At 36.6% G+C, this 26603-nt stretch overlaps 1 protein-coding gene across 5 annotated transcripts in view; it reads left to right on the top strand.

Moving 5' to 3' along the window:
- Window positions 1-26603, top strand: part of LOC108236661 (LIM and calponin homology domains-containing protein 1) — a 66400-nt gene that overhangs the window by 6036 nt on the left and 33761 nt on the right. For 4 of the 5 annotated variants that reach the window (XM_017417483.3, XM_017417491.3, XM_017417488.3 and 1 more), the window contains exons 2-5: window positions 14530-14600; window positions 16364-16433; window positions 20309-20415; window positions 24925-24955. In XM_017417483.3, coding sequence (XP_017272972.1) covers window positions 14530-14600; window positions 16364-16433; window positions 20309-20415; window positions 24925-24955 — 279 coding nt within the window. Of the gene's footprint in view, window positions 1-14529; window positions 14601-16363; window positions 16434-20308; window positions 20416-24924; window positions 24956-25597; window positions 25821-26603 lie in introns of those variants that run through there. The other variant, XM_025006181.2, reaches the window with a different exon arrangement.

Here is a 26603-nt window from a genome sequence, read left to right as displayed (position 1 = left end):
ACAAACCAGTCATGTAGTCTGTTCTAGATCACAACAGCAGTTAGTCACTGTCATTTTCTGTTCTGCTCAGCTGAGCTTTGTCTAACAATAATAGTGTAATACAGAGCTGTAAGCCCTGGTGTTGATAGTTTGACAAACGCGGATTTCTTTTTCAGTACATAAATTAGCACAACTTCAGTCATTCACACAAATACAAAATCCCTGAAAGTGCCATGTGCACCACTAAATGTGAGGTTATCACCTCTTTAATCCCAGCAGATGTCTTCTATCTCATCCCTCAGCAGGAAAATTAATTGTTGTGTTGACACTGTGGCATTAGTGAAGAAGGCAGCGTTTGGGAATTTATGTTTGAAAGACTTGATTGTTGAGCTTGTCATTCACTCTGACAGCCAGGTACATTAATATTTGAATGATGGTGCAGTTTGTACAGCAGTTTTGAAAAACAAAAAAGCGAGGAAGATGGGATAGAGAAGCAAATTCACAGAATGAAAATATTTATTTCCTTAAATGACCACATTTGACATGAAAACTGCATCCACAAATATGCTCTTATCTCAGCTTTATTCTCTAAAAGTTTGTTTTGTTCCTATCAGTATTAGAAGTCTCTCATTCTAGTCGTACTTTAGTCATTGGTGAGTTTATAATAAATCCTTTTTCAAATCAACATTTACAAAATATTTTTATTCAACACCAGGTTTGAGCAAAATGGCTACAAGTCTGTAATTTCTCAAAATAAGGTGATCTTAGTTTAAAACTCTGGCATGAAAGATGGTGGATTATCTGCATTATTTCAAGGAATGTTAGGGCTTTAATTATCAGATGCTTTTTTTAATTTATTGGCCTTACTGTTGGGTTTGTATATATTGTATTTATTGGCCCTTTTTCTAAAGGAGCTTCCAGTTAAAGCAGTAGATTTACCAGCTGCTGTTCATTTCAGGTAAAAAAACAAACTGAATTTTTTTTTTGAAGCTGTATCTGTTTGACAGGTTTGAGGCATATGTGGAGAACGAAGGTTAACCTTATCTGGTAACATCTGCAGGTACTTCATTTTACAACCAAATATATTCAAATACGGTAGGTCACTGGACTTCTGAAAGCAGCAATATTCAGTCAAGCTGGTGATAACTTGTAGCAAGCAACAGCAGTTTTAAAAAATTGTGTTTTTATTGTTTTTCTTGACTTACATATTTAGTATTATTTAGCTTGTAAAATGTTTAAGAGTTAAGGAATATATTTTACAAAGTCTCATTAAACCTTATTGCTACCACATTTGAAAAGGTCTATTTAAGTCAGATTAACTTTATAGAACAACACTTTACAGGTTTGTGAAGCTTTGTGTGCTGAGAACGGGGTTCTGGAATGGCTGATTCTTGTTCCTCTAAATTCTCCCTAAGATACAGAGCTGCAGAGGTGTCAGACAAAGTTATCCCAAATCAGAAAAGAAAACTGAGAAGGTTAAACAGCTGCCAGGAACACAGTCTGGAAGATGTCAGCTGTTCTGTGCTGATGTCCCTTAGACTTTCTGTCTTTGTCTTTACCTTTAGCACATCTTGACTGTCTGATGTCCATCTGTGACGAGGTGAACATCATCTTGTTCAAGTGCCACATTTGTATGTTCATGCACTGAAAGAGCTTTCAAGGAGAAGAGATTAAGAGAGTCCAACATTCAGACTGCAATGCAACACACACACACACACACACACACACACACACACACACACACACACACACACACACACACACATGCATGTTATGTCTCTCTATCTTTGCAGGGACTTTCCATTGACTTCCATTCATTTCTACACCCTAACTACAGCCTAACCCTGACCCTTACCCTAACCCTAACCATTACCAGTACACACCTTACCCTAAACCAAACCTAAACTCAATTCACACCTTAGTCCTAAACCTAACCCAAAAACATAATTTCTCCTCATGGGGACCAGGCTTTGGTCCCCACAAGGAGCAGTTGGTCCTCACAAGGTAGTATATGTTAGGAAAATTGTCCCCACAATGTATCAAATACATGGCCCCACACACTGTAAAAGAGAGGTAGCTGGCTGTGTGCCAGGCTGCCCGGCTACTCTCTGCAGGGTAGCTGTTAGCTAGTCTTCACACTTGCAAGTAAATCTAAAGCTCACTCTGAAAAGAAACAGATTGTTGCAACTGAATACTGCACGTCACAGTTTCTTCCTTGCAAAAGTTAGATTGGTATCTGAGTACTTTTAGGCATATTTGACTTTATAACAGTTGACTGAGTCTGCACCTAGAAATTTAAGACGTTTAGGCTGAAAAAGAATTTGCTTAATGCTTATTTCTATTTTCATAGATTACAGCATTAATTTTGATTATGGTTAAAAGTTGCATAGATATTCAGCACCCTAACAAAAAGTTGAGCCATAAAACTTTACACTAAAGTCATTTTATGAAGTTTATGAGAAAACATGAGGAGTAAGTGAAACTTTGTTCTTGTTGGTCCTTGCACTAATGATATTATCATTAATAATGAAAGAAAGTCAAAGTTGCTCAAAGGCCCTCTTGAAGTACATTTATCTGTGCCTTCCTCTTATTTACTATGCCACTTCTGTATGGAAGCCATAACAAGGCTGAAAGAAACTTTACGCTCCTGGAGCTATTTTGAGTTGATGCCGTTCCTTTGAACACACTACAAAGTAAACATTTTATTGTTTTTCTTAAATGCACTTATCCTGTTTTATATTTAAAAAGCCTCAAATCAAAGATTTTCTTGAAACATGCACATTATAAGCAAGTTTTTTCTATACACCATGCATTTGCCATACTTATTAATTCCCTTATTTACAAACAGTTGGGTCACTTTATGAGATTTTGATTTCGTTTAAGATTAATTAATTTATTTGCTTTTTATTGAAAGGATGCAGCTTGTTTGTAGACCAGCTCTTCAAACTTTAACAGATTTGACGCACTCTTCTGTGTCACCACAGTGAATTTTATTTAATCAAGTAATGAGCTGCTGTCCTTGTTCCACATCAGCTGAAGCCTATTTAGTTCGTTGCTATATTGGGTTTAGAAGTGAGCGTCTCTTTTTAGCAGGAGTGAAAAATAATTTGGTAGCGAAATGCTGTTTGGTGTTGCTCTGAAATCCTTCAGTATCCTGCTGTGTTTGAAGCTGTTCACAGAAGACAGAAAGGACTGTTTGAAGGATATGACGGCGACTGATGTGCTGGATGGTGCAGAACATTTTGCTAATTGGGTCGTGCAGGATGAGTTGGTTTCCTAGTTTTCTGAGTCGGGCCACCAGGGAGCTGGACTCTTTCTGACTGCCGTGGGACTATGTGAAACCTGACTGACAGTCATGTGGCGATAATCTGAAACTTCTTCAAGAAAGCATAATTTTTAACTCAGTTTTACAATCCCCTGATATACTGTACATCACTGAAGAGAAGAGAAACATCACATGCTTTTAGTGATCTGCAATGTTGGCCAGTCATTCCACCACTTTGGCTCACAGTTGAAAATACAAATACATCAAGACAAATACTTACCTACTTTGTGTTGTGATTGAGAATCTTATGCAATTTGAGTGTTTATGTTTAACAGTTTCATAATTTTACTTTTGTATAAGATTTAATAGTTTCCAATTGGTTCTTTGTCCGGAATGATTAAATGATGCATTTTTTTAGTTAGTTTTTAGTCATCAGGAATTTGTTTACCACCAGACACTTGGATTGTTTAGCTCTAACTCTGTTTGTTCAGCAGAACTTAAACAATGAAATGGGTAAAAAATATCTCACCTCTTGTTTTATTAGCACAACATTTCTGTTGTTTATAGAAAAAGGTAATGTAGCTTTTTAAAAAGCTGCTGAGAATCAGACGACGCAGGGTCACCATGAATAGAGGCATTTAGAACTGAGTGGGATGGCTTTTATTGTCCCTTACTCACAGTGTCATGCACATCACTGCCCAGCATTCCCAACCCCCCCTCAGTCTTCATCCCATTCAGGCACTGGTGTACAAAAACACATGAATGCACGTACTGGTCCCCTTCGGTAACAATCCATGTCGTCGCCAGATTCTGGAAAGAAAGTCGTGTCTCAGCTGAGTGACATTTATCGGAAATTTGCTGAATGATTCAGCATGTTATTTTTCCACGGACTCCCTAAATCTTTGTGATAAACCACCTTTGGTTCAGTGAGTCGTGATTTATTCCCACAATTATTTTGTTAGGTATTATTACCCCAAATGGTATCATCTTCCATTCTTGTTTTGAATATTCCTTTGTTCTGCAGTGCATTGACATTTGCTGCTTGAAAGGTGCGCTCAGCTTTGCTGAAACTACAAGTGTCTGTTATAGTGAAGGGAATAAAGGCATCCGTTGAATGGTGAATGTAGGACTTGTACAGTAGGAGTTTTGTTTCTTTTAAACTGCAGCTTCTGTGTAAGGTCAGCAGCAGGCAGAGGTCTCCTCAGACTCCTTCAGACCTGGATCACTGCCGGCTCTGCAATTCAGGGAACCTGTTTTAAATGTTGGCAACAGTTTAAATTTGGCAGGACATTTAACGTTTCACATTGATGGACTAAATGGTGTCTAAATGGGCTTCTTTTTGTTCAAGTTCTTACGTTTCAAAAATGACAGACTTGGTTGTATTTTTAAAGTCGTCTTGAGCAGCAGTTCTCGAGATATCCCAAGGATGCACCCATGTTGTGCCTAAACGTAAAAGACAACTTAGCAAAAGCTGTTTGTAAGAATTTGTTCCCATTTTGTTTGTTTCATCTGTGAAAAATGCCAAAGATGACACATTTTGACTGGCCTAAAATAAGGTTTTGTGCCAATAAGGTGATTCCCAAAGAGCTACCAGCTCTTGTATCACTACTTTTGGATTATTACCCATTTTTTAGGACATGACATTCGATAGATCCTTGTCTTGTTTTCTCTTAAGCTTGACACTTTCTTTCCTCTCAACTTGTGCAGTTATAAACTATTGTAAGGACACATGCTGAACTATTCAAAGTTTTGCCTTGTAACTTTATGAGAAACACATTTTAAGTTTGAGTTCATGCAGCAATCATTTTATATTATTTTATGGTTCTTTGGTAACAGTTCTTGCTTCAGTCAGTCTAGTTAAGATTGACAACTAAATAACAACGGAGGAATTACAGTAATTTGCTTACAGTACTGCTCCTGAGAGCCGTTATCCCCATCAGCTTGCTGGTAGTAGGGGATAAACTCTAATCTTGACTAATCTTGCCAGTTTCACCTCCCTCTTTTGAAGCAAGTGTGTCAGCTTCTCTTGGTGGTCTGACATTAAAGGCACAGAGGCTTATCTGCATACTTTGACACTGTTACCATGACTCTTATTATGCTCATTCCGTGTAGGGCAGGAATGTTAGAAATGTCAGAGAAAAATCTAAAACTTCCATTAAAAATTATAGCAAACAATCATTTCACTCCATCAGTCATAAAGTTAGAAAATAAAATTAATTAAAAGGGAAAAAAATGGCACTTTAAAGCTTAAAGTTTCAAGATAAGGTTTTATTGTTCTTATCAAACATGCATATAAATCATAAGAAATGAAATGTTTGTCTTTGCAGATAGGGTCATAAGTGCAGTGAGGTGTTTTAGCATTTCTTTAGGCAGGCATGGATGTTTGTACAGATGTTAAAAATTTTAAATTACAACCTGCTCAGATCAAGCTCAATAGTGTATATAATAAATCTGAAGCCAGGTGATGACTGTTTCTTAAAACTGATGTCGAGTAAAGACTGAGTTAGAACTGATAGTAAAATTGTGCTTTAGTTAAGAAAATAAAATACATCACTGTAAGCTTTAAAGCATCTTATTTTATATACTGCAGTTTTGCCACAGTTATTATTATACTACAACTAAAGAAACATTGTATAATTTTGATGTGACTTTAATATATCTGACAATACAATGGTAGGAATGGTAGGAAAGCCCCTAGTTTTGTGAATGTCGGGACAGATTTTGGTTGACTCTATTGACTCTTGTGGTGTTGAAAAGTTCAGTTTGTTTATTTTTTCCACAATCAGTGTTTTTTACATGGGCATTGCTTTCTTCACAACATCCTTTTAAAAAAAAAAAAAAAAAAAAAAAAAAAAAAAAAAATTATTTACATTCCAAGCCAAAATTTCTTCTGACTAGCTGTTTGTTAATGTGTTGCATAAGATTTTATTGGCACGCTTATCTGTTTCACCTTACTGCATCTTTTAAGTGAGATAGGTTGTGCGGTTTGTTATTTTTATTTCTCTTTGAAGGCTACTGTATCAGTTACTGGATTCTTTCTTAAACCATTTTAACCCCAGAGCGGAGGGACAAAGACAGGCTTCATACCCATTTGGGGTAAGGAAAGCCTGCCTCCAGTGCTTCCTTTGTTCTAATGAAGGCTCACTCCTAACTGGGAATGACAAACATCAATGTGTTTTTAGGGCCTCTGGTTACAAACAGGAACTCCATTACTTCCCACTCACATTAAAAAAACAACAACAAAACTTGAATCAGTAATTTGGCTGAGATGTGTAGACCCTTTTTCAAGAATACTTGGGGTTTAGCTTGACTCATCCTTCGATTTAAGGAGATAAGCTTCACATTTCTAAAGTTTGTCCCATTTGTAACATCCAATTTTATGTCTCCAGTTATGATTAACATATAAGGGAAACTAAATTAGATTATGAATAGTGTTGAGCAACTTCTCAAGTAGATATGTAATCATAAGCATGATCACTATTGGCCAAATTTGTCTAAAATGTTGAACACTTGAGAGAGCAGACGCTCTTGTAAACCCACTGATTAACCCTCATTGTGCTCTGGTGTTGACAGAGTTTGTCAGTGAAGCTCCTCATTAGTCTTACAGAGGACACAGCTTTGTAACGAGATGAAGAACGAGCATGTCAGGACATGCTTGCAGTAAAGAGAAGAATTTTATCACACTGAAAGTTAAAAAAGGGCTTTGGTTTGTTTTGGTGTTTGTACTTGCCTCCCTTATTTGAAATGACAGGATGGAAAGGAATCTTGTTTCTATCATTCTTGTATTTAGCAACATCCAGGGTCTGTTGCCTGGATATTACTGAGTGCTGTGCTATTTCTGTTCCACACAATGTTTTATCAGTCAGTGTACAGAACAGACAGGACAAACAAAACCTTAGGTACAAAATATTTCCTTGGGATTTTTTTTTGTATCCATTTAATAAAAATAATTGCAACAATGCTCAGTGAAGCCAAGTTGATAACTTTAATAACTGAACTGAAGACATAAGGCTTATAATAAGAACAATTCAGTACCAATATGCAGGTATTTTTGTTTGAACTTTAAAAATGTGTCATTCAGTACAGATGAACCCATTTCATATATCAGAAATCTTGCAATTTACAGAAATATGTATGAAGTTAAATTAGGCATCTGTTCCTAATGTAACTGCTTATTAAAACCTTTACAACTTAACACTGCCTCCAGGATGTCCATCCAACCAGGTCAAGACCAGGCGCCTGCTTGTCTGTCAGACTTTGACTCCTACTGTTGCCACTGGTGAGATGTTGGTCTTTGTCTCAGGAAAACCGGGACTGGCAGGATATTGAAGACAGGAGGAGGCCCATGGAAAAGCCTTACTGCTTAGAAAGCTTAGCTCTAAGGACTTGTGTCAACATGGAGACGCTTTGTTTTTGACTGAATTGTGAGGGTTTTCACTGAAATCCGGTATGGGATGAATGGTGCAGTGGGGCATTCCTGTACTCTATGTGGATTGATCAGTGTGTAAAATCACCACTGACATTGTTGGATCATTTCATTTAATGGCACCAGGGCTTGGGTCTCAGTTGTTCTACAACAGTGGTGACCAATCATGGTCCTCAGGGCCACCATCCTGCATGTTTTACTTGTTCCTCTGCTCCAACACACCTGATTTGAATCAATGGGTGATTAACAGGCTTCTGCAGAACATGAAGATGTGATTAAACCACTGAATCAGGTGTGTTGGAGCAGAGGAACAAGGAAAACATGCAGGATGGTGGCCCTCGAGGACCAGGATTGGAGACCCCTGTTCTACAATTTGAAGACCACAAGTTGTGTCAGTCATTTATGCCTTCTTGTTGATAGTACCACACTACCTGATTCCTCTTTACGTCAGCGTGAGATTCACCTCTCAGTTGAGCAGTCAGGTAGTGCAGATAGCTTTATTGTATTTTGTGTTTTTATTTTATTTTTTAATTAATTTGGCTGTCCTGATCCACACTCCTTGCCAGTTAGTGGCAGTAATGTGCTGTAAAGTTGTTTGCTAACTGGTAATGAACACTAGCAGAAGAAGAAGCCGTGTGGAGGTATTTCAAAGTGAAAGATGGTGACAAAAGTAAACCAGACTGCAAATTATGATGCCTTTTTAGTACTTGTATTGATACTTGGTTTTGGCAAGTACTTAAATGTCTAAAACTCTACAGTTGACTGAAACAACACAGCATCTGACATGTTGCCTGTTGTGATGTTGATTTTGGTCCATAGTTTTATTACCAAGGGTAACGACTGCAACTGTGAGCTAACCCTGTCTATTTCAAAGATAAAAAGTTTTAAAATGAGGACAAATTCATTTGTAAAAAGTATTAATTTTTTGGTATTTTTTTACTTATGTTTTTATCTTTAGTGTCCTTGTATATTTATTCCATTTTCATCCATTAGATAAATGTTTTTGATGGCATTTTAAAAGTGAGTAGTTCAATCACATATGGGCTAAACTTCAAGGTGATTTCCACATTAATAATCTGAAAACAAAATAACAAAGATATATATATATTTAACTAAATTAGTCCTTCTCGACAGGCATGCAGCTGGTCTCCAGAGAAAGGTGTGACATTGAAAACAGCTCACCGTAATGAAATGTGTTCCCGAGTGTTGTTGCTGATGGTCCCTGGTGTGTCGTTAACAACTGCCTGCAAGACTGATCCTGGCTGATTTGTGCTGGTGATCATCTTAGTGCTGATTTGACTCGTGTCTGAATATTTATTTGAGCTTTAGCTGTTCTTTAATGTGTCTTCTGACAGCTCAGTGTAGAAATACAGTCGAAGCCTCTGCTCAGATGAATTCACTGTCTTGCTGAGTAGGAGAAAATCATGACTAATCGAGGTTGTGTAAGGTTTCCCACGCCAGATGACTCTCACAGAATCCAATGTGTGCCTGGGAAAAATTGTGATTTTCTGGTTAAAATGAGAGAGCAACAGCAAAAAATGTGTATTTGTCTGTTTTTAAATACATAAAACTGAGTGAATTCAGTTTTGTTTTTCAATCTGTGCTAAGTCACTTCTTATATTGTTCAAAAAAAACATTTCAGTAATACTTTTTTTTTTACTGTAAACCTATAGAGTGGCAATATATTGTTTTGCAAGTGCACTTCTGTTTAGCTGTTCTGTTATTTATCCTTGTTAAGGAGACATTTAGGTCTTTATTTACTCCTCCACTGTATGACTATAAATCATTACTGTTGTCTATTGCCTGCATTTGGCACATGTGAATAGAAACTTATTATAATCCAGTACAAAGGTCTTGCATAACATTCTTTCCTACGCATAATTTTTCTGATGTTGTTTTGAGCTAGAAAATTATATAATACTTTTGTATCTGAATGCTTTTTAATAACATAATAGGGCTTTTCTTATGATGAAGACTGTTTTTCTTGTACTTCAGGGAGGTCTTTCAATATGCTAACCAATTCAAATCCTTAAAACAAGGTCTTTTACATCTGACTGAGCCCAAATAGTCTTCTGTCATCAAACAGGTCTAAATGCATAATAAGTTGTTGCCCTGCTCTGGGATTAGACTGTCACACTCCAGTGCTGATTCAAACATCTAATACCTGGTTATTCTATTATATAAACTTTCATTACCTGTGAAAACCCCGTTTCCCAATCCACTTTTGTTCAGTTTTCCTGGCCTAGGCAATAACCCTCATGTGGTTCCAGCTTGTCTCACTTGGTTTGAAAAGTTCACATGCTGCCTCAAAGTCATCCATCTCAAATCCCGCCAGAATGAAAACATGCTGACAAAAATGGCTGCATTTCGTGATTGAATGCTTGCCTAATGTGTGGTCCATCGGGGGTCTGTTAATCTTTTACCAGTGATATTTTATCGAGTCACACAGAGTTCATTTGCATCCAGTGTGTGAATGTTCATGTTTGACCATCCTTCTGACATTTACAGCAAAAAAACAATCCCCACTGAATTTGCTGCTGTCATTTTATCCAAATCATTCTGACATGAGAAAAAGTTGAATCTGTGGATAACTTTAGTGATTTAGTCGAAGAGGACCTTGTAGGCATAATTAATGTTACCCCAAATTTTATAAAATCTCTGGCAACTCAAGGCAACCAAAAAAATAGGAAGATAGGGAAATAGTTAGGAGTAATTCTGTTGTCCAGATCCAAATTTGCTTCTTTAGTGTCTCTGCCATTTCATTACAACAAAAACAAATGTTTAGAAGAACACAGAAAATAATGCTCGAGTAATTTTTATGTCACGTCTAAATTTTAAGAATTTCTTTAACTTGTTTGGGTTGATGTTAACAACTACAATGTTCAGATTTTCCATCAAGGTTCTGTTTGTGTCATTTTATCTAACGTGCTTCTGAGTAACCCTAAACTTTCATTAAATGGTAACAAAAACTTGAATCTTCAGTCTTCAACACTAATGCTTCTGATAATTCTGATGAGGTTACTTTCTACGATCACCGCTAACTTCCCTTAACCCATCACCTCCGAGTCTGGACACATTCCAGCAATTTGAGCAAAGACTCCATAAAGGAACCCCATGGGGGTGCCAGCGGTGACAGCTTGAGAAAAGGTCCAGATGACTGATCGGAGGCAGATACCACTCATGACCTTTGGCTGAACTTATTGAAGCTTCATGTGTTGACTGGGTCCTCCTAACCTATAGTCAGAGGGACCCCTCATATAGACATTCAGATGTTCTCTAATTCAGCAGTTTAGGATCTGAAAAACTGGCAGATTTATATCTGGTTCTGTGCCAGTATAAGGCTTTAGTGTATTGCAATATAAAACTGAGAAATTATTGCCCTGAAAACAAATCTGGACATCACAAATCATGCAGCAGCATGTTTGTGTCTCTTCCAACCTCTAATGTCATTAGTTTTGTATCACAAATGGCCAAGGTTGAAGACTCTTGCTTTTGTTCTTTTCATCAGAACCAGAAGCATTTACAGATCGAGTTTTTGCCAAGTTGAATTAATAGGATTATTGGCTGCAAACCAGAAGACGTGTTTACGTGTGTTCTTTTGAACTTGAACACACATTGTTGGATTCAGTCTGGATTATGCAATACACTTAAGACTTCCTGCTGTACAGTTGACTCCTTTTGACTACAAAGCAGGCATGTGGAAACGGAGCAGGCTTGCTGCTGAAAAGCAGGCGTGTGGGTCAGGAGCACATGTTTCTGTTTATGTTCACAAGCAGCACTTCAGTTTACAGCAGCCAGCTCTTCGACGGGCTTAGCCTCAGGGCCTTGAAGTAAGCAGGGTTTTTATTCTCCATGTCATGAAACCAAAACCTGACTGAAACCTTGACTTATTTGTGGTTAATTTGGGTTAGGTAGCTCTACGATGCAGGGCCTCTGAGATTGCTGCGATGGTTCTGTTTTCATTGTCAGGGTGGAGGGAATGCAGAAAGCTGGTTCAGACGGGGAGTGAGTCCTGATACGGTCATTGACTCCATGGCTGTCCAACAAATAGCTCTTTGATGTTGCTGTTGTTTTGACAAAAAAATGTAACATCATCTTTTCTATTTTTTTTCTTTCTTGCAATATTGTGTAAAAAGTGTTTTGGATTTTTTTGTCCGATATGATTTTAGGAAGAGACTGTTCTCATCATATTTTACAGAACATGAAGGCAGTGTCCCTTTTTAAGTCTGAGTTTTGTAATTTATATTTCATTAAAGTTAAAACAAATCCCTACAGGGACGCTGGATTTGACAAAAGCTAAATTGGATTCTTCAAAGTTCATTCACTCCTCTTCTAAATCAACAAAACTTTCATTTCTTTGTGAAGTCCAAAGTGATAGTGTTGGCTGCTCTGGACGTTATCCAAGAGAATGACTTTGGTCTAGACATGAAGGTTTTTCAAATAGTAGGAAGTGAATAGAGGAAAACAAAGCCAACTAGCATTATGTGATTGTTTGTGCAACAATGTGAGCGACATACCACTGAAAACAACAAAGCAAACACATTCCTCTTTTTAATTGAATACCACCAAATGACCCTGCAGGTTTAAAAGCATGTTCAGATCCAGACGTTTCCAGCTCAGCCCATTGAGGAACGTGTTTAAAAAGCATTACTTCAATTTGTAGTGTTATTTTCATTAAATGTCTGGGCAGTTTGTTGTTTGTTCTTTGTTTTTTCCCTTAACCAGAGTGAAGGCTGGTTTTGATACTTTAAAAAACTGTGTCCAGTGACTTTGTACTTTGATTTATATCATGCCTTTTATTTTTTAATATTCACACAAGGATTATGTTACCATGGCTTTAATTTGAGAGGAGTTTCTTAGTTACAGTCTTTGCCCCATTAAGATACAAAAAACCCAATAACGCTAAATGTAATTTTTTTTTGTGAGCAAAGATCTTATTCTGTTTGTCTCAGTATAGGACTTAAAAACTACAGGTATGTGTAGTTTAAGGTCCCCTCTGCAGTCACTGTTGGATTTTATACCAACACAATCAAAAAAACAAATCCTGCAGTATCTCATATTATAGCCAGAAGAAGCTAATTAACCCCCCAAAAAATGCACGTTAGGGTTCATGCACATTGTCCTGTGTTTAAATTTGGGTTAATTTCACACCTTGATATCTCATTTTGTGTCCTTCATCCCTCTAATTGACATTACCTGCAAAACTCATTGTGTTAAAATCTTTTTACATATTTGTTGTTTTTCACTTCTGAAAAAAGTAAAAAAAAAAAACCCAACTAATTCATTTTTTGCTTGTTGGTTACCTCACGGTAGCAACCAGGTAAACATCCAGTTGAGAAATTAAATATAACTTTTCAGCTTTAAAGGTGCCTATGGTTTACATTTAGATGTCAAGCTCTAGCTTCTTTAGAAATCATAAATAAATTATGCTTTTGATATTTGACATTCTTTGCGTAAAAGTTGTTTTGGTCAAAATATTATTCATTCGAAAACCCTTTCTCCAAAGAAGGTTCAGTTCAGTTTGGGACTTTATTTGAGCTTAAAGTAGGACTTTTTAGCTTTGCACTCAGGCTTCACACATTTGTTTTACACTGTCAGCATCAGACAAACAATACCCTGTTCACAAGTTGTCCTACAGAAGGAAACGGTGGCAATGAATAGCTTAATTTTATTATATGGTGAAAATTTGTGCTTTTTTTTGTCTGTTTTGGAGAGACTGATAGAGACAAACACCAGGATGCTTCTTGCATAAATGAGGCCTACTGTTGGCCTACTCATTAACATAAAACAGTCCACTGTTTTTCAACAGGCCCAGGTTCCCAGGGAGTCAAAAAGCTGACCAGATACTCTACAACTACACTTTACCCACAGCTGTGCAAATACAGCTGAAAGAAACACTCAGGAAAGTCAATCTTCTAATTGTTTTGGCTTCCATACCAGCAGACCAAAGAGGTCCCCATATTTTCTGGAGGAGGCAAATGCTTGCGTGGATAAATGGATCTCAAGTGGACCAGGCTCTAACAATCATTCAACGGCAGCTCTTTTTTTTTTTAAAAAAAAAAGACCAGGGTTCATCATTTCACTGTTGCTGTTCATATTTACACGAAAGATGTTTATGTTCACGCTTGACTTGAGATGCATTCATGTCATGTTCACTCACGTAACATAAAGTGAAAGGCTGAAACCTCAGCTGAAAGTCTTGGTTCAGTTGGTTTTATAAACTTTGCTGCAGAAGCAACTTGTGTGTGGATTTTTACAGCATGTTCATCTTAGCTGCCATGGGTTTTATATACCTGCAAACGAAACTTCATACATTTAGTAAAAAGGTTGCCTAAAACATTTAACTGCTGCAATAAAAATGATTTAGTCAAAACAAGCAGCAAATTACAACAGGTGTATCATAACTGATAAGAAGCATTTACACATGTCAGAATGGGGAAAATGCGCTAGTTTTTTTGATCTGTTGCCATGAAAGTACATGCAGACTGACGGTCTCTCTCCCTCAGTGTGTCTGAGCAACTATTACTCAATAAATCCCCTGTCACAGCATATTAGCTGTTTGGTTGGAATGATTGCAGCTTATGTCAAGCTTGTTAGTGTTTAGCGCTGTTACCCAGAGAGGGGCTTGACATACGACCGGATACTGTTTGCGCACCTTTCCTAACAATTCTTACGACTTAGTTTCTGTGAAGGAAAGCCGTGAAAGGCCTGAAGGGAAAGGTTGTAGCACTTGTTTTTGTTTTTTTTTTGGTTTCTGATGATAGAGATTGTGTTTAGACTCCACATTTAGAAGTTAAATTATCTAATCTAAAGCCCTCTTACTGTTGTGGTTTAGTAACACTCCTTTTTCACTCCGTAGGCTGTTACAGGAAGATGCTTTGGTGACAAGGATTTCCGAGGAGGTCTGCAGAATGGGATACTGCTCTGCGAGTAAGTTTAGTGTGCATGTTTTCAAATAATTTAAATACTATTAACATTTATTTCTGTCTGCGTTTGTTATTGTTTTCCCCATGAACTCATTATGTAGAGTTTTCATTTTGTTTTATTTATTCATAGTATTTTATCTTGAAGAGTCCTTCAAATGGAATTAAGATACTTTTTTTGATTAAATAAATGTATTTATTTCCCATACAAGTTTTGCCTCTGGTCTCTCCATTAATGCAGTTAATGCAAATAAACAGAGAAGACCAGTAAACTGTTGATTACAATTATTTTTATAGCACTTAATAAGCTAGGCATTTAATCATCTTCTGCCTTCTTTGCATCTCATTAGTAAAAAACTGGCCAAAGGCTGTATTCATAACATCTGATACTTGGTTGGTGTTTTGATGCACTTCAGATATTTGGTATGTTTTATTAATTAAAAAAAACATTATTTATCATAATCAAACCTTAATGAGGACATATGAGTTCTAAAACCTGTATGGTAATATTGTAAATTATGTGCCTTTTTATCAACAGGAAACAAATGTTTAGCTGATTAGGGCTTTTGTGTTTAATGAATTGAAGTTCTTGTGATGAGGTTCGTTTTGTGTCTCAGTAAATTCACAACTTCTCTTTGTCCTGCTACCCAAACCATCTTAGTTTTATTCATGATTTAATTTGAAATCATTGACACTTCTCAAGTAAAATTGTGAGTTTTTTTGTAAAAAGTTAAAAAGCCAAAATTCACTTGAGATAATTTACATTGTTTGTTAAACTGAAATCCCACACATTCAAGAGGTTTTGAAAGACGTTTTCCTTAAGTTACAAGATTTTAATTGGCCTGCGTGTTCTCAACAACAATTCTTATAAAGAAAAATATATATATATTTGTTGCCATTTATGTGGGTAAAATTACAAAAAAGGGAACAGACACAGTATCCTCATTCCAAGCAATCTTTTTAAAGTGGAAATTAGTCACTCTTCCTACACATTGTTCAAATCACACTGAAAACACCTTTCTCCTTGTATTACTTTAAAACTTTTTTCTGGAAATGTATAGTACACCAGGAAGTCTCTAACTAGAGTAGGAAGACATTAGATGGGCTCGGGGTTCACTAATTAGGTAGGAAAAAAATGGGAATTCATCTCATATAGAATGCTGGAATGACATGAACATCACAGGACTGCTGATATCTAATACTGGGTTTGGGAGAGTGGATTTTCCCTTTACAAGGCAGAGTCATTACAGTGCTTCCTCTGATGAAAACAAGTACAAAAGATGAAATGTGAAACAGAGAGGGGAAGAGAAGGAAAGTTAGAAACTCTGAAGCTTCTCGTTCATGGCTGTTTAGGACTAATAGTTTGTTAGAATGCACTGTAGTTTCCCCGAATGAAACATTTGCATTTGTTTGGAGACGTGTACCTTTTTATTTGTGAGTCAGTGGAGTATAAAATGTCTGTGAACAACTAAACAGGTCTTAAAAAAGAAAAGGGGAAGCACTGACTCTCCCATTTGATTAAGACTGTGTTGATCTGCCAGATGCCACCATAAGATTTAATTTTTCTTTTTGTTTTCTGTTTTTTCTCTCTTTGTTTCACATACGTTTTAGCTAAACTTGTTCTTTTGCTCGGATTTTAAGTTTGTAATAAATCCTCAGGAGTGTGGATCTGAAGTTGGCAGCAAAATGTGTTCTATTGACCCATTTCAGCTTTTCATTTTGTTAAATTAAATTACAAAATGTTTCTTTTCCTTTTATGTCTTTTGACAGGTTATTGAGCTCTATTAGGCCCGGCTCGGTAAAGAAAATTAACAGACTTCAAACACCCATAGCTGGTCTGGTAAGTCCTGTTACTTTGTGTTTTCTATTCAGATTGGATGGATGGATGGATGGATGGATGGATGGATGGATGGATGGATGAGTCACATATAACCCTCACCACTCGTTTATGGAAGCTTCCTGGTTCGTCAGGGACACCAGCAGCTGAATAATCTCACGTTCAGTCTTAGCAGCCAAAGTGTCCATCAGCTGCCATCTATAACACATATAATATTTCATCTAAAACCTGAAATAAATATTATATATTGTCAGTTGTCCTTTCGTTGAACATTGATACTTTTCAGTGGAATACAGTCCAATATAGTGGAGCTCTTTCATGGCGACCTAAGACCTTGATCTGAATGAAGCGGCCTTTCAGGACCAGTACTTACATGTAAACAGAAGCAAGGAAATTTAATAGCATTGGAACTCAACTCACACTTAATATACTTTAAATTCCTCCCTTATTTGTTAAACAAGATCAACTGAGGGCTGTTGTAAAGGTAGATTATGTGAAAATAAGTTTTGCTGATTTTTGTTTTGAACCAAGATTAAAAACAGGATATTGGTTCTAAACATAGTTCAAGTTACTGATGCGCCAGTGTTATGAACAAGATCCCCTCCGAATATGGACTTTCTTATTAACAAAGTTGTTCATTCATCTTTAGAATTTCTTTTAATTATTTTCCAAAGAAAGTTCCTTACATTAATTCAGCCTGTTGATTATGTTTTCAGTTAAAAAATGCAATGTTACATAAATTACCTCAATGGGTTCCACACTATGAAGCGTGCCACATTTTACTGAACATTATTTCTGGTGGGCAGAAAACTTGTATCTCTTTCAGGAAATTAAAAAAAAAGTCATGTTATGTAGTAATGAGGTTTTCTCTTTGACAGCAACAATATGTGAATATAATTTGTGCCACATCATGTTAAAGAGGAAGCAACAGGTCTGGATTGGGCTTCTTATTTCAAAAATTTATCCTCCAAGTTAAATTTCTTCATAATCAGATCAATGTTAAATGATAAATACAATAAACAGTTAATATTTGACCACTACATTTCAGTATTTGGTGCAGAACATTAGTGTAGGTGTGCCTTACTTTTTGAAACAACCCTGTTTCACACTGGGTGGGTTTCTAAGAGCAGCTGATTACTGCCTTTTATATTTCATGTCAAATTGTTGAACATTTTGAGAATATGAAGGGAGTTTTTTAATGAGTTTGAGGGTCCTTTTTTGTCTTTTGTAATTAAATTTTTTCTCAAGTCATCATTGGATGAAACATTATAAACAAAGCTTTTAATTGTCTTCACAAGTTCATTCTACAATTACAGGACCAAAAAAACAGGATATAATGATTGCTAATCAGCCCAAAGGGACAATAAACACTCAGCTGAAGACAGCATGTTTACATACAGTAAGTAGTGTTACGTAAGCATGTAAAAAGTAAAAACAAAAAATGTAAATTATGCTGGCGGGGTATTTTTAGCTGAACAATGCAACCATTTATGCTTTTAAAATTTCACAACTGTTAAGTTCTTGTGGCCTTGCGGAGACTTTCTTTCTCTTGGCTGTGTTTCAGAGGTGAGAAACACAGAACAGGGGGTCTGCTGTTATCTGGCCTACCATAATAAAGCACAGCCCACTCCCCCTTCCTGTTCCTGTTTGGAGATTATTGGGAAAATGAGTCTCTGTAGAGTTTAGACTGTTTTGTAATAAGAACAGCTACCTCAGCTCAACCTATGTGGCTCAATGTGGTTGACGTGCTCCGTTTCCAACTACCTCGTATTTTTCAGTAAATAGACACATAATGGGAATCTCCCTTCAAGGTAAATAGTAGTAATTTTCATGTTGAAGACGGTGTTTTTGTCAAATGTAACATTTGCAGCATGACACAGGTCTGTTTAATGACTCAAAAGTAAAAATTAAATCCAGCTGTTAGATAAAATGTCAGTAAATTCCATCTGAACAGATTTTTATTAAATGTAAATGCTTTATTGGTATCTTTAAGATATCTGATCCATATTTGAAATGTATTATATCAATTTGAACATACATCTTATCTTTTTAAAAAGCATTACATGTCTTAATAATGATGCATTTACATAGAAACCTTGATCTGGTAAAACTAATCAATTAGTTCTTTTTTGTTATCAGCTAATCTTACCATATGCTCACCAAGATGTTCTTGATCTTGGTACATGTGCGTCCCTCATGTAGTATTTCCTGATAGTATAAAACATTTACAACTTTTCACTTTAAATGTTGTTCTTTCACGTGTCTGAGTGAGTCTTTGAATTTTCAATCCTTATACAACGCATTCAAACGGCAATAGATTTTTGATTTTTTTGTGAAAGGCAGTTTCCTGTGGCACTGACTGTAAATTTTAGCTAATTTATGCTTCCATATTTTAGAAACAAATACAGTTACTTGTTCCAAATAACCACAACATTATCCTGTTTGTCGTTGTGTAAGTTGCTTCCAGACATCAGATTGACAAAAATATGAAACAAAGTTGTTAGGCTTCTGAAGTTGTTGAAATGATCAAGACACCAAAAAATATGCTCTGACTTGCAGTTTTCTCAAATTGTCTCAAAATAAAATGTGTTTTCACAAGTAGATATTCAGATTGATAGATATAAATGTATATAATCCAAATCATTTATTCAGTTTGTTGCACTGTTTGCACTCAGTAAAGCAAAACTGGTTGAATAAATTGCTGAATCCTCTCTCAGAGATGGTTGTGTTTGTATGTGAGGGTGGGGTTCCCCCACCAGGAGAGCAGCGATGGCCCTGTCCCAAAAACACAGGAAGTTGCAGGGTGGGTTTGAGGCACTGTTTTGCTAGAAATGGAAAAGGATCGTGAGAACAAGTGTTTCCAAGTGTGTGTGTTCATCAGTTTGTATTCTTCTGTCGGTCAGTGTGCACATCTGAATAATGCTGCTGTTAACCCAAAAGGCTGCATTTAACACATAGCCTCCTAATGTGTGAATGTAGGAAACATTATGTTAGACATATGAGAGAGAAAAAAAGAGAGTGCTTCGGGCAACTGAGGTGAAGAGGAAATGTTGACACCCTGAGAAGGAAAGAGAGGGAAGGGCTTTGGTTGTGGCCCTCTGAAAGACAGAAACAAAAAAACAAAGAGAGAGAGGGAGAACCTGGGAACATGAGAGGAGAACTTGGCTCAGGTTACATCCAACAAAGCGTTTGTCAGAGCAGACACCGGGAAAACCTGTGGGATGTGGACAATGTGGAATGTAGGAAAAGGAATAAAGGAAACAGATGAGTGAAGAGAGTTAAATAAGAGGACAGAAATACTTGAACAAGGTAACAAGAGAAGAAGAGAAAGTTGGTGCAATCTGAGAACAAAAATGCGTGAAACCCAGATGGAACAGCTGCTGGTGTCACCTTTCTGTTGAACAGGTATTAAGATTTTCATTTTTACGTTATGAGGAAACTACCTGTAAGATGAGTTTTGCTGCCAAACCTTTTGGTCAGTATTTGGTATCACTGCCTGACAGAAATGCTTTAGAAAATGTTGGCTTTGTCAGTAAATAAGGATATCAACATAATCATTAATTGTTTATCTAAGTTATTTGAATAGATTTGAGGACATATATAGATTTAATTAATTAAGTAGAGTTTGTATTTTTTAGGAATTAGACTTTGTTATGGGTAGAACAGCTGCTTTGATGGGTTAAATAAATTTGAAAGGTAATATTTAATGAATGTTTTTATGTGCAGTTTAACAATGTGTAACACTAAATAAGTCAGACCTTCTGTTCGTCTTTTCTTCTGTTTCTGCAGTTAAAATGTCAAGCCAATCGTTCACAGAGCGTGAGCTGATTTCTCAAGCAGTGAGTAATTATCACTTTGTGTGTGTGATTTATACACAGGACAACCTCAGTGTGTTCCTTCGTGGCTGCGAGGATTTGGGACTGAAGGGCTCGCAGCTGTTTGATCCTGGAGACCTGCAGGACACATCAACACGTCCCACTGCCAAGTAAGACTCAGGGTTTTCCAGCAATCTTTAATCTTTGTTGTTGTTTAAAGCAGTGGAGGGCTTCATAGTTATTGTTGGGTTTTAAAAAAAATACTCACTATGGTGTAGCAGTGGTTATAGAAGAAGTGGAAATGAGAGGTAATCATACTTGGTATGTTAGGTGAATAAGTCCCACAAAATAAACTTTAAACAGTTTTTTTTATTTGAAAAGTTTTGGTCATTTCTGCTCGAAGGTCTTCTGATTCTTTGAGCACATTTGGGTGGTTTCAGGATCTGTTTGGAGCTTTTTACAGATCCTTTAATCAGGAAAACTGATGGATAATTTTTCAGCGTAGCCATATATGACCCATATGATCTTTAAACTTCAAGTAAATTTGACACTTTGTCCTCTGATTGGACAGCTTGGTTTGAGTCAGATAGATTTGCTGCATGTTCTAAAAGTTAGATATTTCACAAAGTAGTTGGAGAACCAGAGTAAGAACACTAACATACAGGAGAGTGTTTCTGTTGTTATTCTTTAAGCTGAATATTGAATCGTTCTCTTTGACAGAATTGTTGTTCATCTTTCGTTGACTTTTATATATCAGGAATGTCAGAAAACTCGTGGTTTGCCTTTTTGAAAGCTTGTCTTGAACACTGGGTGGGTTTTTCTTTGTGCGTCGTTCTGTAAGTCAGCCTGTCCATCATCTCTCCACATCAGACAATCCAGCTGTTCACTGCTACATAAATTAGTAAATGACAGTCAATGGAAGTTTGTACAAGCTTGTCAATGAAGAAACAATGGCATATCTGTTTGACACAACTGGTTCTTGTCCAAATACAACAAAAGAGATTGAATCACTCATTGAACCATGACTCCTACTTTGTTGCTTGGCAACAAAGCCAACTGCTTGTTGTTTTTTATGTGTGTGTTTTGTGTGAACGTGTGGGTGTTTCAGTGTTTTTAGCATCACTGTCTTATGCTAAGTGTTTCTAACCAGGGTTTTATTCACAGAAGGGTTGAGAAAGCTGCTTCTGAGGATGAGAGGAGAGGGGATAAGTGCTAATCTTTGCTCATCACAGGAGTGGCTGCTTGACTGATTTTGTCAGGACAAAGTAATCTTTGGAAGCACAAAGGTCCTTCTGTGCATTGATCCATCTTTGTATAAACTAATATATATACACATGACTTGTTAATTTTAGTTTACAAAAGGAAAAGCATCCCTTTTTTGCATTGATTTGACCTCAGTTTAGACATGGTACTAGTGTCAACTTATTTGTTTTCATTTTGTTTTTCATGATAGTTTATTTGTAGAACTACTTGGTAAAAGACATTCAAAGAGCAGTGATGTAATTTTTAATATTGTACCAGGTCTTATTATAACTGACTCTTGGCAGACAAGCTAATATGAAAGCATAGCATTTAGGTCTTTCTCATATTAATCAAATAAATCTTTGGGTTTTGTGCACTGTTTTGTTGTGAACCAGCCCCAGGGAATGACCATATGCTATTACTTGTAAGTTTGACATGGCAGTTCGCCTATTTTTTTGCAGTTCAAAAACTTTTCTGCATTTAGAGGTCAAGACCTTGGTATGCAGAAGCAGTAAAACACTTAAAGAGTACGTCTGTAGAAAAACAATACACATAATTTCAGGAGCACTGCCAGAGGGGAGTAAATGACACCGACGGTTCCACTCCAAATTAAGAATTTTGATTTATGATTTCAGATTCAGTATTTAATTTTTCCACATGCGACCAAAATAATTTCAGCTGTAAGAATGTTGCTTGCATTTAAATATCTAATGTGATTAAAACAAAGGTTCTGGGTTTACTTATTCTGTGAAAAGATAATTTTCCTGCTTTGGAAACTAAATTAAACGCGGTTATTCTATAAGACTAAAACAAGGAAAGTCTGTAGCATTAACACAAGCAGAGAGGAAACTGAGGTGTCATTGTTCAAGTGTCTTTGTGCTATTTTCAGTGGTTATGTAATCCTCTGTTGTTCAGGATGCTATTTTCTTGCACCTTATACCAGTGCATGAGCCTGTTTCTGTACTTCACTCAGAAGATTCTGGAGCATTTACTCGTCTAAAAAGAGCCTCAGACAAAGATCTGCAAAGATGGGCAGGTTTTGTTTCACTGTGGCCTCAGATTAGAAATATGTTGTGGGTCTCTGCATGTCAGTTATGAAATACAAAGTAATTTAAATGTAAAAAACATTTCCTTTGTTAAATAAAAACAAACAGCTTTGCTAATATCGATGTGAGCCGTGCTGCTGCAACTCTGTACTTTCAGAAAGTGTGGAGAGTTTTGACATTTGTTGTCTTAATTCCAACTTAATTTATTTACAGAAAAAAACAGTTCAGATACCCATCATATGACATGAATAAATGTTAATAGGAAGTTACATCAAGAGGCCACTTTTATTATGTTTATTTAAAAAGCAACAACTCTGTAGTTTCTACATTATGTATAGTTTCCAATAAGCTATATCACTTCAAAGCACATGGCTGCTATATTTTTTTATTTGTTTTTTAGTTATCACAAAGAGCAGCTTTCAAAAACACAAAATAAATTTGCTGATTTTCTATAACAGTGACAAGTAATGTGCGAATAAGTCCTGATTTAGTGCAGCCCTATATTCATACTTAATATTATGTCTGTGTTTTTAAAAGACAAAATAAAAATGAATATATGTTTAGAATTTTTACTTTTTTAACAATACTGTGTCTGTCCATCATTGATGCTGCAATAATAAGATCCATGAATACTGACTGATGGAGACAAAAAGAACAGAAAACTTGTACGGATGTTTGTGACTTCTAAATGTGATCCAATACATTATGGAATCTGAGATATGCGTACAGAATAAGCCGAGAAAAGGAACCTGTTCTCTTGTTTATTCAGCTGACAGAGAGAAAATGAAGAAAAGGAGGGAAGGTTTACGGATTGTTCCCTCCAGCTACTTCTACTTTCTTCTTCTGCCATCTTATTCTTGTGTTTCTTAGGTGTCTGCTGTCTTGGATAACTCATAGGGCTGGCATTTAGGTGTTACTTTCCATTTCAGTCAGTTAATCTCTGTGAGCCTCAGGCCATTAAAAACTAACCTAAAAACTTCCTCACAATGTGGAGCATGAATTCAAACTCGAAAGTAGAGAAATTGCATTTTCTGCTAAAATGCAGTGTGAATGCTGAGAGAGGAAGGATTTAGCTGAACAAGCTGAAACTGAGTTGTTAAAGCTAAAAGAAGCAGAACACCAGGTAAAAACTAAAAAGAGCAAAACCTAAAATTAGCAAAAGGCTAGCTAAAAGTTAAAAAAGCCTAGTTCAAAGCTAAAAGAAGCAAAATGCTAGCTAAACACTAAATGTAACATAAGATGACAAAAATGGAGCAAGGATGTTGAAGCAGATTTAAAAGAAAATCTATATTTGTATGGGGCAAACGTTTGTGAATAGAGTTAAATACTTTGAACAGTATAAAAGTTACAAAAAACAAAAGTCATTCCTAAATAAGATGTATATTTTGATATATGAATGGCTGTAATTTTGTATGGAAAAATAAAAAAATGGGAAATAATAGTGTAAATGCTTAATCAGGATTCACACAATAAAAATGAATCAATTCTGTCAATCAATCATTGACAAAATCTCCATCTTCCACGTGTTGTTTTCAGCTGTACTGACTTTGAGTTTTTCTTCCTTTTATCTTTGAAATGTGGGACCCATAACCACAAGTCACACGTCCTCTGAACATCTTTTCTTTCTTCCTTTTTTTAACAACTTTCTATCTAATGTACATTACACTCTGTGGGTGTTGCTTTGGTGCAAAAAAAATTACAGAGTTCAAGAGTTAAAGATGTTTGTGCACACTTTTTGGCAAAAAGTCGATCTCTGTTCTGCTTCAGAAGAGTAAATCAGTTAAGTGTCAAGTCTCCTTGCACTGGGGTGAAGAAGCATTCTGTGTGTCTGTTTTAGTCTTTTTTCCATCCTACTCCTTTATTTCTGCCTCCTATTCTATAAGGATTATTTTTTTCCTCATAAAAGTTAGTTCCTATGTATAGCACCACTTGATATTTTGCAATATATCTAACCTATAATTTTGGTACATCTGTAGCGCTAAGTGGCCACAGCTGTGGTGTCTGTGCACTTCACTTCTCTGAGATCAGTTCGTAGTCATAACTTTCATCCAGCGCTGTGACACCTGTCTGAATGTTCCTTCTAAAGATCGTGTAAAGAAATGGACCCTTTTTGATTCAAAGTAATAAGCAGCTCAAATGTTCCTGCGTGACATTTCATTTCACAGTGCTTCATCGAAACTAAAAACTGAGCTCATTCAGCAGCTGGAACTATTAAATAAAAGCAAACATTATTAGTCAGTTTAATCTGCCTGCTTGGACTGAAACTACTGCAGATTTTGGGGTATTTTCAGTAACCTTTATTTTTGCATCTGTTTTTTATATATTAAAGTTGGATTATGTTTTTATTGTTAATTGTTTTAGTGACGGCAAACTGTTTGTCTTTTTCTCCAGGGGAAGTGACTGCAGTCGAAAGCTGAAGAATGTAAGTGTTTCTGTTTAGATTTCAGTGGAATAATTTGTGTGATAAATGTTTATTTGGATGGAAAACTGTTATTTTGACCCACAGTGTCTGTTTACGCAGGAGTTGGTTTGTTTCCATTTCTGTTCACTGTCTCCATCTTGTGCCTGTCTCTTAGCAAAATATCCCATGAATCACTGGACAGATTTTAAGGAAACTTATAAAAGATTCATTTGATGTAAATCTACAACTAATTAACTTTTGGGGTCAACCCCATTCAAAATGGCTACTACTGCTAAGCAACTGTAGAAAACAAAAAAGGCTACAACTCAATGTTACCGTTATGGAGCTAAAATTGGATGTGGAAGTAGCTGAGAGTCATTCAAAACCCATTCAAACGCATCTTTGTCTAAAACTTTGACATCAACAATAACGTCAACACTGTCTGTTTGCAAAATGTCTCTGATATATGATATCTCCATCTCCACCATATCGTTTATCCAGTGTTTTTATTTTATTTTTTGCTAATAATGCCTCTTTAAGGAGTAGAAACAGTTCTGTTAGCCCTGCCCACTCTGCAGTTCCACTCGTTCTCTGTTTGCTGACTTTCTCTCCTCCACTCTCTCTGTGATGCTGGTGTGCACTGAACAAGTGAATGTGTCCCGCTGCAGAGCCTGCTGCCCCTGCTAGCTTATTTAGCTGAGTAAACACACTGAGCCTCAGCCACATTAGGCAGCATTTACAGCAGAGGGAAATGGCTCAGAAACCTACCAGCCACCAGTCATTTTTTTGCCAGGACCTGCTTTTGTGACAAGTAGCCGTGCACACACAGAGCTGAGGACTGCGATTTGGATAGCAGCTGTTTCTGCAACACATCAAATATTGAGAGGTGAAGAACCCGCATTAAAAATTTGCTGATGTGGACAGGAAGGTGTTGTTTAGCAAACAGATGTGATGATAATGTGTGTAGAAGATGCCTAATGGAATATTGCTGGAGTCATGATGTGTTTGTTTTGTGGGTGAAGGTGTAAAATAGATGTGCTGGTTGTTTTAGGATAAAAGCTTTGATAAATGTTGTAAAGGATCTAGAAGTGTATTTAGCACTTTGTGAATTGTTCCATGCACATTAACATATCTTTACATGTGCATATTTGTTAATATCATAAGTGCATTTATTTGTATTTATTTATTTAGGTGTATTGTACCTTAGTGCATGCAGGACTTACACTAAGTGTGTTTGAACAAAGAGATAGCTGTTATTTTCAGTTCAGTCTTTTTGACAAGGCTTGTGTCGCTGCAGACAGCTGCTGAAACTAATGAAGCAAAGCAAGTGTGAAACTACTCACCGACTCTCTGTAAAGCCTGTTCTTGTTGTTATGCCTGTCACTCAAAGCTCCTGTAAGACGGGACGTGTGTAAATAAATGTTTCCCTTCAGCTACTGTACCTCAGTGCTTGTGTCCAGGTTCCAGTTTGATGTGTGTGTCAGCTGGTTGGCTTGGTGTGTCATGTGTAAATGATGCTGGCACAGATGTGGGATGTTTGTCATTGTGGTTGTATAGTTGTGATCAATATGGATGTGTTTGAACTCATACATATTGAGCAAGTGGAACACATTTGATGGTGACCTATTTTTCATCGGGACAGGGCATTTGTTACACTGGTGACCCTGAA

Source organism: Kryptolebias marmoratus, linkage group LG9 (assembly GCF_001649575.2).
Source record: "Kryptolebias marmoratus isolate JLee-2015 linkage group LG9, ASM164957v2, whole genome shotgun sequence".
In the NCBI taxonomy this organism is placed as follows: Eukaryota; Metazoa; Chordata; class Actinopteri; order Cyprinodontiformes; family Rivulidae; genus Kryptolebias; species Kryptolebias marmoratus.
Note: the sequence above shows the minus strand (reverse complement) of the source record. Positions and strands in the feature narration are given on the sequence as shown.